General features: G+C 52.1%; 1 protein-coding gene across 1 annotated transcript in view; it reads left to right on the top strand.

Annotated features, from left to right (window-relative positions):
* The window catches only part of MARCHF2 (membrane associated ring-CH-type finger 2), a 37,500-nt gene extending 21,750 nt beyond the window's left edge, over positions 1–15,750 (top strand). The window contains exons 4-5 of the mRNA XM_075776437.1: positions 9,499–9,708; positions 12,780–15,750. Of these exons, the coding sequence (XP_075632552.1) occupies positions 9,499–9,708; positions 12,780–12,938 (369 nt within the window). The 3' untranslated portion in view covers positions 12,939–15,750. The remainder of the gene's footprint in view (positions 1–9,498; positions 9,709–12,779) is intronic.
* Positions 15,751–19,452: the final 3,702 nt, after the last annotated feature.

Raw genomic sequence — 19,452 nt, 5'->3', positions numbered from 1 at the left:
CCAGGTGTGGAAGGCTAGCCAAGCATCCTGGCTCTCTTCTGCCACGTGCGCATCATGAAACCCACAAGAGAATTAGTTGACGTGCTACCTGCTGATGTTGGTCCTCAAGAGCTAGCTGTTTTCTGCTGTGCTGTTTGCTGTGTCCTGCGTTTGCAGCCTGGGGAAACTCAGAGCCGCTCATAGCAGCTGTGGGGATCACTGGTCAGCACGGCTGATCCCGGTGGGAACGGGCCGTCAGCCCCAAGGCAAACCAGCTCTGTCTCCGTGCGTTGGAGGAGCCTGCAGAAGGACAGAGGCTGAGAGCTGACGGTGGACTGGAGGAGACGTGTTCTGGTGAGCGCTGTGGGGAAGCTACATGGTCAAGTCGAAATGCTTCTGCGGAAGCTGCAGAAAGTTCTTGGAAGTCAGGAAATGCCACAACCAAAATTGCCTTAATTTTTACTTCAGTCCTGTTGTGTATCTGCATTGCAGTGTGGTCTTTTCACAGTCACAGACAGCGTTTTCCAGGATCGGTGCATGGGTGAAAGATGCTGAGTAGCGTTTATCCTGCTGTGTGCTCTTGTATCCCTGCTCACAAGACAAAATTATTCATTTCCCCATGGGCTTCTCTGGGGTGCTTATTGCTTGATATCTGAGCACTTCACAAACAGTAACTTAATTTTGCAGCCTCCTTTAGGGAGGGAAGACAGCAACTTTGTTCAGTGTGGATTAAAGAGAATTTTTTAATAGAATAGGATTTTTATTTTCTTTAAGCAGCCATTTGTTTATGTTGTGGTCTGTTCAATGTAAAAATAGTAACAGCGTTTGCTGCCAGTGTGCTTGATCCCTGAACCAGGAGTGGGGGACTCGTCTGAGCCTGGAGCCAGCTCTGGCAGCCACGGGCTGGCCCATGGGTGCAGGGAGGATATCTCCAGCAGTTCAGCCTAGTTTAGTTATTTTTTTAACTAAGAAGCTGGTTGAAAGTTGGGAAAAAAAACCCACCACAAAACAAACCCAAAACAAACCACCAAAGGCTTTTGTTAACTGTTAGGCTGTGAGATAGATGGCCTGAGCACTTTTTTGGGGGCGTGTTTTGAACCACTGCAGGTCAAGACGGAGACTTGAACTGCAGTCCCAGGTGCCTGGGAGGGTGCGTAGCCAGGGCTGCGGGACACTGCCATGGCGGTGCTTGTGCCATGGAAGGACAGAGTGGCTTCTGCTTGGCTTTCTGAAATGTTCTCTGGCCCAAGAGTGGACTGATGATGGACTCGGGCTCTTGAGTGGGGAGCATGTCCCCAGCAGAGCGTGAAATGACCAAGCCTTGGAGAGGTTTTCCCCACATCAATGTTAGTTTAATGTACATCCATACGTTTACAGGGAAGTGATCTGAATCCATGAGACTCTAGCCAGCATGGCTGATGTAGTAAAAAAGTGCAAAATAAGTTTCTGTGTTACCTGGGAGACTTCAGCAGCAGATATGCAGATGAAACGTTCAAACCATAAGTTGCAGTGCATACAGCTTTCCTGGAACAGGTAGTTTCTTCTTTGTTCCAATAATGTTAAGCACAGAAAATGCACAGTTACTGCCTAGGATTCATTTTCAGGAAACCTCTGTATCTTTGCTGCCCAGAGCATTGTAGGAGAAGGAGCACAGCCCTTGGAAATGAAGCATTGCTTCAGTCTAGACAGCTCTTTCTCCCGGGCCATGGATGGCCGCACAGTTCTCTAGGCAGGGTTGGGTTTATTTGCCCTAACTTTTCACACCTTAAATTTGCCTCAGCCAAACCTTGTTCTTTAGTGTCCTGTAGTCTGTTGAGAGAAGGAAATGCCTCTTGTGATTCCTGCCTCCTTAGAAACCTAGGTGAGGATGGGTCAACTTCTCTGGAGGTGCCTACCTTTTTCTGGCTCTAGGAGAACCAAGGTAAGTGCCGTTACAGGCAACTCGTTGTACGACTCTAAATGTTCCCCCTCTTAGTCTTCTCTCTTCCACCTAAACTCCTTCCTTCGGTCTGCGGCTAAATCCATTGCAAACCTATTTTCTCTTACAAAGTGCTCTCCTCGCTGAAGATGCTTTATCCTCTGGGATTTCAGGAAGAACTGCATGGATTGAGACGTTTGGTACTGTATTGGATGCATCGTGTATTTGTAGAATGCATTATCAAGAGCGATGCTGTGGCTTTGTTTCTACAGCCACAAGCAAACACGGCCCTTCTGCTCCTGGTCTTCTCCCTGGCTGCAGCCCGCTGCCCACCCAGTGAGGTGGGAGCAGGGGTTGGTCCGTGGTTTGTGTACCTGAGCCCACTCCTGCCTGTTTGCCCCCTTTGCTTTCCCAGGATACCAGCAAAAGCATTTCCTTTCCGTGACCACCTTGGGGTTTGTATTTGGCTGTGGCACCAACCCTCTCATGTCTCTTTTCAAGTCATTAACCACTAGTAAAGTGTTTTAACTTGAGCCTACGGTTAATTTTGTCTCCTCTGAGTGGTTCTAAATGGGCTTAAGAGAAACACCACCTCCGCCACCCAGAGACTCCCGTTTCAGGCCATCTGCCCATGCTACGAGTCAGCTTCGGTTGCCCATCGCCTTCGGTTGCCCATCGCCTTCGGTTGCCCATCGCCTTCGGTTGCCCATCGCCTTCGGTTGCCCATCGCCTTCGGTTGCCCATCGCCTTCGGTTGCCCATCGCCTTCGGTTGCCCATCGCCTTCGGTTGCCCATCGCCTTCGGTTGCCCATCGCCTTCGGTTGCCCATCGCCTTCGGTTGCCCATCGCCTTCGGTTGCCCATCGCCTTCGGTTGCCCATCGCCTCTGGCCCGCTCTGCCCATCAGACAGGCGCTGCCTACGCGGCCGGGCACGATCCTGACATTGGGCAATCGGCACCGCGGCTCTGTGCTGAGCAGCTGAGGTCTCTCTGCGGAAACATCCTGGGCTGGCAGCTTGGGCAGGCGTCAGAGCAGCAGCTGTTTAATCCCAGCAAAACGTCAGTCCACATTAAAGAGGAAGGATGTATTTTTGTCCACACATCATGTAAACCCTAGGGACAGGAACCGAGGGGTTACAGGACTCAGCTCTGAGAGTGGGCACAAATTTCTGGTGCTGAGGCCAAGGCTCTGGCTTTGCTGAAATTGCCAGGATATCGAAAGCCAACATATCCTGGTGGTAAAAGCTAATCAGTGTTATGCATGACTCGTTCATAATGCTTCTCTAAGCATTTAATACCTTTGCTAAAGCAAAACTTATTTGAGACAGCTCACTAATTCCAGAAAAGAATCCCCCCAAAATGTTGCCACTGGAGCAGGTTAGCCACACTCGTTGTTCCCATGTTTCTGTCCTTGCAAGGAGTCTCAAGAAAATTCTGCTTCCATGTCTTCAGTGCTGGTGCTTTCCTGCAACATGTGTGTTAACATGCTTTGTTTAAAAATGGCAGCTTTAGTAATACCTGCTTGTCCCTATGCCTCTGCAAAACAGCTCCTTCCAAGGGTATTAAGCAGTACAGGAGACTGCCAGGTTTTTGCTCCTACTGTTTTTCTTTGTGTTTATTATACAATTTTGATGAAAAGATGCTTATTTTTCACTGACTGCTAATATTTTTGGTTCACGTAAGCTGGATATTTTATATAGGTCAGAGGATTTTCTGTCTCATAAGAAAAGTACGACTTCCGAACACAACTGTTGCCTGCAACAAAGTGTGTTTGCAATTCTCAGAGATGTTTGCTTGGCTGTTTGGGTCATGCTGGAGTATGGGACACCTCCCGTGGATCTGCCACGTGCAGTCTGCTCCATCTCACTAATCCCCCATACCTCCGCAGCGGTGAGGGGTGCTGCTGGGGTGCCTGCGGTGCAAGCAGAGAGAGGTTTGCAGGGAGCAATAGTGATAGTCTTATTACTCCTGCTTATGTTATTAGGGAAAGAAATTTTGCCTCTGTGCACAGTGCCTGGTGTGGCGGTCGCTGCCCCCCCCTCCAGTTCAGAGAACTGAGGTGTGACATAAACTCTCCCCCACCCTTCCTCCAGCCTTATCTTCCTTACAGACAGACTTTTTTTTCTTTGCGTTCCTTGAACTCTTCTGCTGAACTCACTGCACCGATCTCTGTCTTATCTGTGCTCGGCTACCCCCTTCCCAGCTTGTGTGTCTCCTTTCTCAGCGCAAGCCTGCGTTAGACTCCTGCATCTAGCGAAAACCAAACCGCTCTTGGCTCCAGCTGAGTCCTGTTCCTCTCTCATCTTTTCCTGTCTCTCTTTGCTTGCATTTTGTGTCTGGAGATGCTCTGCTCAGATCCCACCCTAGATCCTCTTGGTATTTCTCTGTGCAGTCCTGGCGCTGCTCTACAGACCTGGAATGGCATCTCTGGGGCTCAAACTGGAAATATTCATCCCTGCACTCCTGGCACTTGTCAGCGCTAGTCTCTCCCTCGCACGTCCATCTTCACCACCTTGTCCAGCCCTGTCTGTGCCCTGAGGATCTAGAGGAGCTGCTGCCAGTGGGGTTTCTCTGAGGTGCAGCTGCTGGCAGTGCCGTTATCTTGTATTTGTGCATGTCGTGGCATGGCATTTCCTGTGGTGACACCGACTACAGAAGCACCTGCCGCTGCGTGGGAAAGTGTCCAGGTGACCTGCAGTGCTGCTGGGCTTGGTTCCTCTCCTGTCCATCACTTCTAGCGCTCCTGCAGCTCTTGCTCTCCTTGGGTCAGCCCAGTGCCCTGTGCTTCCCGGTGGCTGGAGACAGGCTGAGTGCATCGGGAAGGCTCTCATGACCGTACAAGGAGAGATTGAGCTTGTTGAGGTTTGTGGAGCATCAACGGCAGGCGGTTGCACAGTGGGGAAAGGAGGATGAGGAGGGGCAACTTTGTGCTATTTAACTGTTGTGCTTGCGGGGCTTAGGAGCATTTCTGGGTCTTGGCTTCCTGAACTCTGGGTACTCCATCGGAAAACATCCCTCTCCACCTTGGTGAAGGAAACAGCACCGTCCTGCTGGGGCTGCCCATGGAGCTTGGTGGCCTGCAAGGAGTGTGGTGGATGCCCAGAGAAGGGATACAACAGTCCTTCTTCTGAAGCTGTGTTTTTTGATTCAACATGTTTCTCTGGACTGGTCGTGCTGCTGTGAATCAAGGTCATGTTTTTCTTTCTGGCTTACGTAGCCGAGCACCAGGTCAGCAGCGAAAGGAAAATCAACAGGTGCCTGAGCAGCCACAGGCTGTTTGGTGGACAGAAAGGACATGGGATATTTTATAACGCAGCTGGCTTTACACAGCCAAATACTCCTCTTGTTGCTGGCGTCATACTGTAGCCGTGAAGCACATAGGGAACTTTGTGGCAGGGTCAGCTGGTGAGATTGGCAGATCATGGTGGTCCTGAATGGCGCTCACCAGAGCGGGTGGTCCAGCTGCGAGGCTGGGAGAGACCCGAGGACATGCTGGCCGGAGACTGCTGGTCCCACCAGCGCTGGTACCGCACTGTGCTGGTCCCTCTTGGCGCGGGACTGCCGTCGGCTGGCAGGTGAATGCTGCATGCCATGTGTTTTATGAAACGGGCTAAAGGCTCACAGCCATATAAGTTTTGCAACGCAAGGCAAGCAAGCTGTAAAGATCAGTGAGAGTTTATTCTAAAACACCCATTTATAACCCCCCAGAAAGACGGCAAGGTGCTGAGCACTGCTGGGATGGTCCCTCATCGGTCCGTTCCCCCTGGTCCCAGGCAGCAGAATGCAGCCCAGCCCAGCTCTGCGACACGCGGAGTAGCAGGTGCTGGGACGGACTGACTGGGAGAGTGCTCTGTTATACTTTGAGCTCTGCTCTTGCTTCTGGAGGAGCTGATGATGTCCTGGTGCCTTTTTCTGCCTGCCCTCCTCCTGCCTTCTGTCACCTGGGGCTCACACTAGTTTCATGGGCACTGCAACACCCAAAGATCAGATCCTCATCATCTCGTAGCCCTGCCTCGGGTCCAAGAAACGAGCTCCCTTCCACAACCCTGCTGGTCCCAGTAGAAAGAACATCTGGGAATGCCTCAGGATCATGCTGGAGGACAAAGAAATATGGTTGTACCCAGAATAACTTCTTGTCGCACAAGCGGAGAGAGGTTGTTTCCAGCAGGGCAGTGCAGGACCCTGCTCGTAGCCAAAGTGGGCAGCAAGCAGCCAGCTCTACCTCTTTCTATTTAGTCTCACATGTGATTGCAGCATAGAAGGAATTGCTTTTGGATTTGGCCTGGAAGAAGACCAAGTTGTGCTTTTGTTGCTTTCTCATGTTTACTTGATAGTTTTCCCTACTAAAATTGTTTAATCTGCCTGACCGCTGTTTGGATTGTTTGCAAGGTTTATTTTAAGTCCCGTATGGACTAATGTGCTGTTGTGCCAGAAACCCTGCGCCCTTAGGGTGGCTTATTGTATTCTTTTTTTACTGTGTCAGTGCGTACTGGCAAACCAATTCAACTACTTCAAAAGGAAATTAATTTGCTTCCTGCCTTTACATGTTTGGCTCCCATCTTAGGGAGGAAGAAGGAGTTTCAAAGGTCACAGGGAATATAAATAGAGTAAGATGCAGTAAAATACCTATCTGCCTTCAGTCCCTGAGATTCTTATTGTATGAGGGTCAAAAGTGACCCAAGATGTCCTCTTACAGGGGACGGGGTGCTCTGGGATTGCTGCTAGAGGGGTGTTGGTCCAGTGGGGGTAATTCAGCATTCACCCGAGTGCTGCGCGGCTGGGGCAGCCCCGTGCTGGTTGGAGTAGGGAAAGCCACGGCCGGGGGTTCGAACGCTGGGGCTGCCAACACGCAGTTTGTAGGAGCAGCTTTGCTGCGTAGATGAGTTGCTGTCCACCCTTGCTTCCTCTTAGGGTTGCTGAGGACTGCGTGTGTGGTCCTTATCTTCCACGCACAGCTCATCACCACTAATCTCCTCTACAGAGCCACACAAGGGGTGACTTGCAGGTCTGCCTCCCTTCTCCCAGCTCCTCCTGTCCAACCACAGTTGTGGCTGCTCTGAAATTTCCTTCTGGTTGTCTGGCCATCAAGTTGTGCTCAGAATGTCTTTAAAAATGCTTCTAACTTGTCCACTGTTATTGCAGGAGCATTACTTGGTCCCCAGATCTGTCTGTGCTCTTCAGTAGCTTCACTTGTTCTTGCTCTGTTTGGGTCTCTCAGATGCTTCAGGTCACATCTCTAAAATACCTTGCTTATCAGTCCTCCCAGCTGAAATTCCTGGCCAGGCTCTTATCTGTTGCTGCAGCATCCTCTGCTCCATTCTTGGCCAGCTCCATGTCCCATCACAGGTGCCTGCAGACCGTGCTGCTGCCATGGCTCTGACCACCCCAGCAACGTTGCTGTTCCTTGCCCAGATTTGCCATTTCCCCCTTCTCTTTCCCATTTTGACAAAAGTTGTCTGCACTTCTCATCCTGTCCTCACCCCTCTGCTGTGTCTCGCTGTGCATCCCTCGTGTTAGAGTCTCTCCGTCGCTAAAGCTGCACTGCCTTGTGTGCACCCGTCCGTGCTCCCCTCTGGACCAACGCTTTTCTGCTTGTCTTTCCGGCCAGCCATGTCCTCAGGTCACCTGCGCTCTGTTTTGACTGGTATGGTCTCATTAATTTCTTGTGTACCTGCTACCACCTCTTCTGTATTGCTGTTTAAACTGTGGTTTCCCCTGTAAGGAAGGAGCTTTGTGTGCATGGTTCTCAGATGGGTCCCTTTTCATGCTGCCTGTTCAAAAGTGGGCACCCTACTCCAAGTCCAGCAGTAGGACATGCCTGCCTGGCCCTGGCTGCCTTGGGGATATTCCCTTCCCTGCTCTGACTGTGCCTTTTCAATCATGTTCTCCAATTTTTTATTATTCTTTTTTAATTTATTTTGAGGAAAAAAATAAATCCTATATCAGACCAGTCGTCCTTGTGCAGGAAAGAAAGAGGATCTGGCAGCCCTGCATACAGAACTCCCAGTAAAAGTGTGCTGTAACAACTCTGGGTACTGGTAGGAACCACAGCTGCTTGCTATTCTAAAAAAGGAAAGGAAAGGCGGAAAATAGCATAATCCTAGGAAACTAGAATAATTGATGTTGTCCAAGTCAAGTTTCTAAAATGAACCCAGGCTGGAAGCAAGTCGGGATTCCTAAAAGTAGTGAACGTTTAGGGATCGCCTGTTGAGGGAAACCTGCCTGCAACAGAGCTGCATTCGTTCTGCAACCTGCTAATTTTTGAGAGCTGCAGGAGAGAAGCGCTCGCAGAGCCTCTCAGTAACACAGCAGAGTGCAGTAACCTCTGCTGTGATGGATCACTTACTGCCCGGGAGGTAAGAGAGCAAGCCTGAAAATGAGAAGGAATACACCAGAATTGGCTCTGTCCTGGTCCTGGCAGGTCTCTTCTGCCTGTAACGTGGTGGCCGGTGGACGGCTACCAGCAGTGGAAAGGTCTTTGGGATTTTGCAGTCGTGAAGGTGGAGCTTTCGGCAGCTGTGTCTGTGTGGTTGTGCCTCTTCCCTTCATGGTCACTTGTGATCCACTGAGATCCGGGAGAAAGCAGTGGGGGATCTTCCCCCAGCCAGCCGAGCTCTGCATCCCTCCTGACCTGACAGTCGTGCTGCTTTCTCTTTAGCGATGGTCAAAGGCTTTCTCTGTGAGAAAGATGCAGATTTGGGCACAGGTGGTTCTGTAAAAGAAAATGGTTTTGTGTTACCTTCCTCTGCCATGGCCTCTTGCCTGATGTCTTGCTTTGTCTACTCAGGTGCAAACCTTTCTGGTAGTTACTCTCTTTTTCCTTTTCTATCCCCCTCTCCCCCTGCCGTCTTGGTTTCTTAGTTGCTGAAGTGATATGCTGTCATCATCTCAGTGAAAATTCTGGGTGCGTGGGTGTTTGCATTCCCTGCCGATGGCCCTGGTTGGGTGCTGGGCTCCCCGGGGAGCAGCACTGCTGCGGCTCGCCCGAGCCTCGAGGACAGCGCTGTACCCTTGAGAGCGCTCCTTCTGCAGAGCTGTCTTGCACAGTCTCTCAGGTGGACCTGGGCATTTCAGATTTGATTTAAGTCATGAGTGAAACTTTAAAATGCCACAATTCTCCAAAAGGAACCAGAGGGCTGGATTTGGGACAGCTGCCCTTATGGCTTGTCCTGGCCACGGACCCCGATGCCCGGGTTTCCCATGGCCCCTACACCAGTTGCACAGTCTTGGATATGTTTCTATTAAAGCTCAGTCCAAGACCTGTCAGATCTTTACTAAGCCAGGCTTTACTGAACCAACCTCCCTCTGTCTGCTAGCTGCTGCCTGCTCCTTCCTACTCCAGTGAAGAGCCCGGGCAGCTCCTGTATTACTACTGCCTTTGCCCGCACATGTTCTTCAGTTGTCTCTTCCCTTTCCCTTGTGGTTATAAGTAATGTACTTGACGCTTTCTAGCTCTATTTTTGTGAAGGTTTATGTGAGTTAAGTGTATGTACCAGGTATGTACAGACTGCAGAGAGCATGTGAGAGCTTCCCAGCATAGCAGTTTTGCTGCGTGCGCTGCGTGCTGCTGACTAATGCCCTTTTCTCCCTTCCTTCCTGCAGTGGCTGAAGGATCCTGGTCCCCGCAATGAGAAGAGGACCCTTTTCTGTGACATGGTGTGTTTCCTGTTCATTACTCCCCTGGCAGCGATCTCCGGCTGGCTGTGTCTGCGCGGAGCCCAGGATCATTTGCAGTTCAACAGCCGACTGGAGGCCATCGGACTCATAGCACTAACTATAGCACTTTTCACAATCTACGTCCTTTGGACGCTGGTAAGTGTCTGCTGCCCAGGGCCGCCTTTCTGTTCAAACGTGAGATCGAAGTACCGGCTCGCACCGCGTTGGTGCAGCCGGCCATTTCTGACTCACCTTGTGAGAAAACCTTGGGCTCTTCCTCCTGACTGTCCATTTAATTATCTTCAAATGGGAGATGCTAAAGTTATTGCTGAGAATGAGAACCCACTTCCCAATCATCTGGGAGCCGTGTTCCCCGGGGCATCACGGACCCGGGCACAGACATGCCCGAGCATGGCTGGGGCAGCCAGTGGTCCAGCTGTTGTGTCTGTTCCTATTTTCAAGAAACACAAACTTGGTACTCGGGTGGTTTAGGGGGAAAATAAAATCTGGAAAATGTTTGACCCCTAAAGAATGTACCATCAAGTCCCTCCATACTTTGTGTTGCCCCGCACAGGTTGGCCGTGCCTGAAGGGGGTGCAGACTGGTTGCTGGGGGTCTCTGTGGCCCACAGCTAAACAAATTCCTACACAATATTTTGTCAGCAGCACAGAAGGGTGTGTGCAAGGAACACTCTGGCCCTGGGGAGACCTCTGACTTCTCTCTCATACTAAGCTTTTGGACTCCAGCCCTTGAGCCAAGCCTGCCCTGGCCCGCTGCTGCGGGTTTCCAGCTGTGCTGGTGGGTTTGGAGGCACTGGGATTAAGTGGGAATCTGCAGTTGACACTGGGTGTTGAACTGATCCGTGCTGGAAGAGGGCTGCCTTCCGATGCCTCGCTTTGCATCTTTTTGGACGTGCTGAATTAGGCAGCCAGGACCTTGCAGCTTGGGGCGAGTCCAGAAGAGCAGGAAAGCGAACGTGAGCTTGCTGTGTGGCCCATCCGCGAGCACTCCCAGCTGAGAGCCCAGAGGAGCAGCTGGGCTGGGGGGCAGCTCCCCACCCTGCCGCTCCCCGAGCCCCCTGGCCCCGCTCTCTCCAGGGGGCTCCCAGGCCAGGGACTTCCCTCTGCGTTCCATTCGGTTCTTCCTTGTTCCGTTGCTAGCTGGGTTTCTGGGTTTGGATCTTCATTTCGGCTCTCCTGTGCAAAGCCCTGTGTGCCCTTTCCATACCCTTTTCCAGCTGCTTGCTGGGAAGCACCATTTTTGGGAAGAGAAGAAGTGCAGTTGCTGGAGGAGGAATAGTGAGACCCCAAAAAGCTGGCAGTTCCCAGAAACGCCAGAACCCATTTCCCTGCCATCCCATGCTCTGATCTCTGAGAGTTAACAGCTTTCCCTGGGGTTAGGACATTCCTTGGAACTCTCCCACGCAGACTCAGGTGCCAGGGGAGGGTGAGCTGGTGCTGCAGCCTTGGCTCTGCGGGGGTGCCTGCAGCCTTGGCTCTGCGGGGGTGCCTGCAGCGGGGGTGCCTGCAGCGAGGGTGCCTGCAGCGAGGGTGCCCGGTCGGTGCTGCTGTCAAAACGTGCAGCAATCGCAGTGCCCAGGGAGCTGGTGTTGAGGAAGAGTCTCCGCTGCTGCATGTACGTGCTGCATAAGGTTCATTTCTGTAGAAAGCCAAGCTAAAATTGGAAGCCTTAAGAGGAAGTGCTTCCATCTTCTCTGTCCCGGGACTGATCTGGAGGAAAATGAAAAATGGGGGTTTTTTATGAAATAACGAGTCCTGATTAAAATGGCTGTAGTTCTGCCATGCTTCACGTTTCCTTGAACAGAGAGGGACATTAAGCGAAGCCCCTTTATTCACCTTTACCATATTCAACTGCAGTTCTTCTGTGCCACCACGGGCAGTGCGGCACAAAGGGCCGTTCGGTGGGCGGGTGGTGATGGCTGTAATCAGCGTGAGGATTGCGAGGCCAAGGTCGCAGCTCCTTCCTGTGGAGCGGGAGCTTTCCTTGAGGTTTGCACCATTACCTCCCCACTCACACGCTGTCTCTGAAGATTGCCAGATGCCTTTGCTTCTTGTTTATCGGCACCTTATTCCCACAGTTGTCCCTCTACAACAGGCCAAAGGGGAGTGCAGCGATCAATAAGCTAAATTACCTCAATGCTGTGGCACAGCTCCGTTTCTCATAGCAGATGTCTGAGACCTATCCAAAAGTAATAGGAATACCCACTGTACTGTCAGATGTACTTCCTGGTACTTCCTACTTGCCAGCTAAATGTTTCCTGTACTTTTACAAAGTATGAAAGCTTGCTTTTGATGAGTGGCTGACTGAGTTCAGTATTTAATTTTCTTGATCACAATTTCTAGGAAAATAAATAGGAGGGAATTATATGCTGGTTTTATTCCTTCCTCAAGAAATTCTAGAAAAATTTAATTTCAAAGCTAGGCAATCAGGAGCTGTGAGAAAATCTGTAGTGGTGGTAATGATGGGGAAGCACAGCTCGAAGCTCCCCCTTGCAGGGCTGCTCTGAAACTGCAGGGCCAGCTCACGCCGCTGGACCAGCCTGGTTCAGGTCCCCTCCAGCCTTTGCGTCCTCTCCTGTCTCCCTCCGCGTGGACAAGTCTCGTAGGCCACAGCGTTGTCAGAAGAAATGAGTCCAATGGATGTCCTGTTGTTGCAGACCGAGGAGACAAAGCTTTTGCAAGGGGCAGAGAAGAACCACCAGGATCTGTGAGATGGAGGAGGCTGGTTGGATTCAGCCACTTGAGGCTGGTCCTGTTGAGAACCCCTCGTTTTGCCCAGACAAGGTGCTCGCTTCGGCCCATGGCTAGAGCGAAGGGGCGAGTTGTGGTTCCTCCCCACCGCATCTCACCGGCCTGGTACTCAGACCCAGCTGAGCAAACTCTGTCCCTCTGTCCTGGTGCTGCCCAGAAAGCCCCTTTGGCTGTGCCATGCTTGGCCTTGTGTTACCAGGAGTTAATTGATTCCTTGTCAAGGGCTTGGGACGTGGAGTGCCCCAAACCGTTTCAGGGTCAGTGCTGTCTCCCTTGGCCAGGGGGTGCTGGTGGATTCACAAGGAATATGGGGAGGGCACGCAGAGGGCGGATGGGTGACTGCATCTCACTGGCCCTCGACGGGCTCCGACACTTGTGACGGGGGTTTGATAACCAGACCGATGCATTATCGCCCGCCGGGTTTGGTAACCAGACCGATGCATTATCGCCCGCCAGGTTTCGTTCCGCTACCACTGCCAGCTGTACTCGGAGTGGCGAAGGACCAACCAGAAAGTCCGCTTGATGATCCCAGCCTCGCGGAGCCCTCACCCCGTGCCCCACTCCCTCCTCTCTGCCAAGCTCATGAAGAAGACCGCAGATGAAACCACCGTCTGAGCCGTCCCTTGGCCGCTGCGCCACGTGGCTGCTGGGGCGAGGGCAGCCCTTCGGAGCTGGCGGGAGCAAAGAGGGTCGGGTGTCCCCGCGTGCGCAGGCAACTGTGGAGGCACTAGAAAGCAATCATCCCACCTGAAGGGACTTTGTAGTCAGCACATACTTTATACTATGGCAAACAGACAGATAATCAACGTCTGTCATGTGAAATGGCCCAAAAGAGCCAGATGGCAGAATATGCCTGTCTGCAGGGACACTTTCCTATAACTAAATACCATACGTGGAAAATATCTCCCTATATATATATATATATCTATATATAATATTATTTTTTAATGGCCATGCATATTGTGTTTCAGTCCTTTTGTGTTGATGTTCTAAGCTTCAGTATAGAAGCTGGCAGCCTGATCTCATTCAGAGGTTAAATCTATGCCTTTTCTCCAAATGAGCATATAAAGAACTCTTTTCATCCACTGTTCTTGAAAGTCCCCTTCTCCTTTGCACTAAATTGGTTTTGATAATACTGCAGCAGCCTTTCCCATTACTCTTTGGTCTCTTTTGTGGTGTTTCTGTCCTTTCTAGAAAAGTTGTGTGTTTTTAATAATTATTATAATCCCAGAAGGAGTAAAATGACATAATACTGAATGGAGACATTTTGTATTGTAAAGTACTGTAATTTTGTGAATTTCAAAATAAGTTTCAAAATGAGAAAATCTTTTCCTGTGCAGACGTGATCTCACAAAATGCTTTCCTTGCAGATCCTGGCTCATCCCCAGGACTCGGATGCACTCGGCTCTTGGTATGTCTGGCAAAGGTAGATGGAGGATCTGAGGGTGGGAAGTGATCACTCGTACTAGCTAAACCCACCATTGCCTTTTGCTTTTAAAAGATTCGGAAAAGAGCTTTCCTCGCACCAAAAGGTGAGAGTTGGAGTCTGTTTGCTGATGTCCTTTCACCATCTTGAGGCTGGACCTCTCGTAGTATTGGTTACACGTGTCCCTTACAGGACAGACCATGCTCTGCAGCCGCTCGGCAGGACAGAGGTGGTCTCGGCTGTCTCTGCGCTTTATTTGCACATTCCTTGGCAGCAGCCAGAGGGGCTGCTGCGATTTGGTTCACCCCTGAAAGCGCTGCCTGTTAGGTGTCCTCATGAAACGCCCCAAGTCCCAGAGAACTGGGACTGCGTTCCCAGAGAACAGGCTCTGCGTCCCTTCTCGTCATGGGGCCGGCGTTCCTCCTCCTCCTTCATCCACCTGCGTTTCCAGCACATCTGGCTAACGAAGCCCTCTGTCTTGGAGTGCCCAGTCTGCCTGGGGCCTCCCTGAGTTTGGCTTTAGCCCTTGCCTCCCTGCTGCCTCCCCACCCTGCAACCGATGCCTGTGCTTGGTGGTGTGCTTTCCTGAGCCCCGGGGCTGGAGCGGGCCGTAAGGACGCTGGCGTTGGCGCTGCCCTGCTGAGTGCTCCAGAGGTGCGTGCAGCTGCTTGGCCTGAGCCTGGGCTCTCGCTCCCGCGATGGTGACGGTGGATAGCAGGGAGGAGGCAGGCTCCAAGGTCCTTGCAGCGGGTGGTGGTAGTTGCACACTGTGTCCCTCCTCTCTTTTTCTCAACCCAAGTGGATCAGTCTGATGCCCTGAGAGATCGTGACCTGTAATTTCTTGAATTCGAAGCACCACGTGCCATTCCTCCTTCTGTCTAGCTGCAGAGCAGGATGCTTTTCCTTACGTGTCCCCTGTTCCCTGACCCTAGGCTGGAAGTGGCCAGTGGCATGGGCAGCAGGGGCTGGTACCCTGCCTCTCCTGGTAGGATTGCTCCGGCCCTGGGGCCTGGTCTGCATCTGCTCTTCTCCTCTGTCTCCTGTGCCAGGGTTCTCACGCAACTGGGTGATATCCCAGCACATCTTGCAGCAGCCTGTCTCTGCCCAGCTGCGGGCTGGTCCGAGCTGGTCTCTGTTCTGAGCGTGAGGGTCCCTGATCACGGGGTGAAGGTCCTCTGCCACAGCCAGGCTGTGGGTCTCTGCTCCCCTCTCCCTGCCAGCCTCCCTGCCTGTCTCTTCCCTTCTGCCATGTACCCACGGGCACCTTCCCTCTGCCCTGTCGTGCAAGGATGACTCGGCCCCCAGTGCTCCAGGAGGTTTGTAGTGCAGAGGGGCTTCTTCAGCCCCGCCGCAGCCATGGTCCCTGCACAGCACCGGCATCCTGCTTCAAATCAGCTTGTGCAGTGGGGCTCCCACGCAGGCGCCGCCTCCTCCGCACTCCCCTTCCCATGGCAGTGAGCACTGCACCACTGCCCTGTGCCTTGTCCTGGGTCCCCTTTCCTTGAGCCCCTCTCCAACAAACCCCATGTCACCAGGACATTCCCAATGAAGAAAAATTTGGGGATTTAGTTTAGCGTTCCCAGCCCTGGCTGCCTCCCAGGAGCTTGGTCTTGTGACACGTCTAGTTCTGGCAGGTAACAAGGGATGTTCTCCTAGTAAGGACTTAATGGAGCCAGTGTTTGAGTTAGGAAACCCACTGTTGATCCAAATACGCAACTGCGAAAGCCAGAATTCTCTAGCTGGGGGCAGCAGGGCCCGGCTCTGTGCTGCTGCACGGCCATGGCTTCACTCTCAGCTTCGTTGTCTTTATCGTAGTTGCCAATAATTGGAGTTGTTGCATGTGCCCCTGCAAAACCCAGTAGCGACTCTTTGGGTCTTCTCCTTCCCAGAGGAGATGTTCAGCTCGTGGATGTGGGAAATCAGTGTCTCTGACCCGCCACGTTCCAGTGTCATGGGGAAACAGGCTGTGCAATTATGTAAATAAACATGAGACAAACTTTGGGCTGTTGCGTTGTTACTGGAGGAGATGGGGAGGCCTGAAGAGCCCAGGCTGTCTCTGATAGCGAGCCCCATGTCTGGCTTCCCAGGGCGCTGCGGGCAGCTTTCCTGACCTGCTCCCAGGAGAGCTGGCAGAAGGTTTCATATTTGCGCTGAAGCTGGACAAAACCTAGGCCTTTTTGTCATTGATGGGCAGGTTTCTCTTGTCTGCGCACGGAAACCTCCCTGGTGTGGGCCAAGCGAGAAGGTGATGTTTGGGCCAAGGGAGTCCTTTGGGCCTCTCCAGAGGGTGGTGGTGGGGCTGCGCGGAGCAGTGCCGGTGAGGCAGCCCCGCAGACGCTCCCACCGCTGCCCCAGTGAGTTGCTGGATCAGAGTGTGCCCCGTGGCAGCCCGGCCCTTCGCTCCAGGGTGCTGGGAGACACCGGAGCTGGCTGCTCTCATCCGAGCCCCAGCGAGGCCTCGGGGTGCTGCGTCCGAGGCTGCAGCGTGCGAGAGCTGCCGGCGGCTGCAGGGCAGGAGAGGCTGGACCGTGCTGCGTGGCTGGCTCCGAGAGCCACCCAGGGCTGCAGGGCTGGATCTGGCACCTTGGGGCAGAGACCCAGGCACCCATGGGTCCCTTTTCCATGGTGTGATGAGGGGCCCCAACATCTCCTGTAGTCCCAGCCCTGGCCGTCAGACCTGTGTTGCAAAGCCTGGTTAGAAAGGCTGCGCTGCTTTAGAAGAGGAGACTGGAAATTGTTAAGTGGCATATGACACTGCAAAAATGACGTTCGAACGTGTTTCCAAGGCCCTGGACGAGGGCTTAGCCTTGGGCAAGACCTTGGACGAGACTCATGTTTCCTGAGCAAGCTGGCAAATCAAGAGGGTTCTGGGCTTGTTTATACTGAAAGAAAAAAAGTTTTAAAAGAGTGCCATGTTCCTGGGGAGAAGGCTCACCCCAGTCAATTAAAATAAAACTGTGCTGCAACACAGCAATCTGTCCAGGTCGAGGAGAAGAAAAAGCAGCAGCCAGAACAGCATAAAAGAAACAAAAAACCTAGAAAAAGAGGCCTCCCCGTTAGAAAAGGAGACACATTTTCACAGGGACAGCTTTCATCATGGCTGCTCAGAAGAACGTACCAAATCTGAGCAGGACTTGTTTAAACATCTCTGACATAGACCAGTGTTGAGAAACCCTGTTTATTGAGGTGCCTCCACCACCCCTCACTGCGGCCTTTTCCCCCGGCAACAGGGAGGATCACGTAGGTCCCATCAACACCCCGCTCTGCCGACGGGACCATGGGCTTTGTGAGTTACCTGCTGGCCTCCACGTCCACGCACCGACCGACGAGGCAGCGCATCGACTGCCGGCCCCCCGCCTTCGCTCGGTCGCAGCCACACGGGCTCTGGGTACGGGACAAACCCTCCTGGCTCAGGTTGTCTCCCTGAAACATGCCCCTTAGGGGGACCACGTTAGTCGAGCCTTGCTTTTCAAGGACCTCTGTGTTCCTGAAGACTTCCTACCTGCAGTGGCACCAGCATGCAGAGATACCTCTTGCACAAGAAGAGAGCTGAATTTAAACTCCCGTGAGTCTTCATGGTGCAATCCTACATGAAATTGTTCTATTTCACACCAAAATGCTGCAACTATGCAACTCAACTGTCAGAGAGCTGATTTTTTTTTAAATATTTTGGGGGGGGGGGGGGCAGAGCAAAAAGGACCATTAAGCCTTTTCTCACCCTCCAAAACAGAGAATTCCAGGGAAGAGGATCCAGGGCTCCGGTCTGTTGAGAAACCCAGCTTCCCTCCGGTCTCCCCCTGCCTGCGTCAGGGTGACTAAGCTGGCTTTCAGACAGCAATTTCCTTTTCTTGGTTGAGGTAGGTGTTCCTCAGCACACAGGACAAGTCCTTTGGGGTGTTTCCCATGACCAGGAGGATGCTCTGTGCTTCAGAGAAAAAAAATCAGTCAGGATTGGGTTTGGGACTGCAGGCGTGTGCTGATGGCTGGGATCTCTCCGCAGGACCTGGGGCTCCGGGTACCAGCCAGCTGGTCGGCACGCAACTGGGACGCCTCCTCGGCTATTTTCCACAGAGACGTGAGGAACAGACCCCATGGCCAGAATGACATTAAAAGAAAAACTGGGCTAAGCTATGCATGAGATTTACCAGAAACCACAGCAATGAGAAATTGCAATTATTTTGCACAGGGCCAATGAGAAGAATAAGCTTTTCTGTCTTATTCCAAGCCAGTATCAGACTAAGAAATAGTCTTTATATTTGAGGATCACATGTGCTTCTCAGTTTCTTGTCTTAAACAGAGGACAATAGGTAAGAGGGAAAAAAAACCAACCCCATGATATAGGACACAGTCTCCAGCTGCAGTGTTACCTACCACCTCCACATCATCCTACAGAAAGAGAATAGAGATGTCCAAGTCCGCTCATTCCTGGGGTGCTTCTGCCCTGGACCCTCTTGGGTAAAAAAAACCCCAAACTAAACAAGCAGGTAAAAAAAAAAAAAAATTGCAAAATTGCAAAAATTCCTCCCTAAAAGTCGCAAGCAGCTTCACCGTCAGGAGCGGCCGCTGCCATCCAATGTGTTGATACTTCATTTTTAAGAGCTTTCTCTCATAAAGTAGGCAGACGCAGACTACAAACCCGTCAACTTCAGTTCTAGCTGGGCATCTTTGGTTCTGATGCTGCTTCAAACCAAGCAGGTGAAATCCCTCATCAGAAGGTCGGACGGCAGACACTGGGACGGCAGACGTTGGGGTGACACTGGGAGAGTTTTGCTCGTGTGCCTGCCCTGCCTTTAACAGAGAGGCGATAAACCCTTTTGGTGAAGGGCTTTTGGCTCAGTAATTCCCTTACCCACCTGGTCTGCTGGGAGACCAGTGCGTACAGACAAGAAGCGGTCCCTGCATCCAAGTGGCAGAGGGAGGAACAGATTAAAAAGGCAAGGAAATCTGTTTAAATACCTTTAAATCCCTACAAAATGGCTATCAATGCGTGCTGATCCATGCAAATAGTCTCACCACTGCTGATATTTAAATGCATCCAACCAGCTGCCTCAGCTCAAAATAAATGGGGGTTTGGGAGGGGTGGGGGGGTGGAACAACTCACCCAACAGCAATAATCCTGGGGTTAATCTGGGCTGAGAGCAGTCACTGCCTAGGACCGTGAGCTGCTGCTTTGGGTGGGAAGTGGAGCACGAGGGTAAGTGTTGCTGGAAGATGCGGCTGATCTGAAATGAGCTGCAGGCGTGGTGGCAGATAGTTCTACCTGCCTCTGGCTTGTGAAACTGGAGCATTGTGAAATACATAATGAAGTTACAGAAAAAGGAAAGGAACTTTGTCTTTGCGACTGTGACCTACAAAGGAGGAAAAAAACCTGAACGGCCATGGGCAATGCAGATGGGGGAGGAACAGGGAAAGGGGGAGTTGGTCTGTGGAAAGGGGTTTGATGAGTGTTAGCTGCGTGACTGATGGAGCAAAATCCTGCTAAGGACAGGAGGGCTCCTTCTGCCTTAAATCAACTGCATCTAAACACCAGCCCCCCCCCCCCCCTTTAATTTAAGTGAGGCCAGGCTGGAAGGAGAGCTGGCGGCTGCGCTCCCCTTCCTCTGGCCATGCTGTGCAGCTGGGGGGGGGTCCCGGGGGTCCCCCCCACCCCTTGGGGGTACCCCCACCACGGCACCATGCTCGCTCCGTTCCGATACTGAAAGC

The sequence above is a fragment of the Balearica regulorum genome, chromosome 26, assembly GCF_011004875.1.
Source record: "Balearica regulorum gibbericeps isolate bBalReg1 chromosome 26, bBalReg1.pri, whole genome shotgun sequence".
NCBI lineage: Eukaryota > Metazoa > Chordata > Aves > Gruiformes > Gruidae > Balearica > Balearica regulorum.
Note: the sequence above shows the minus strand (reverse complement) of the source record. Positions and strands in the feature narration are given on the sequence as shown.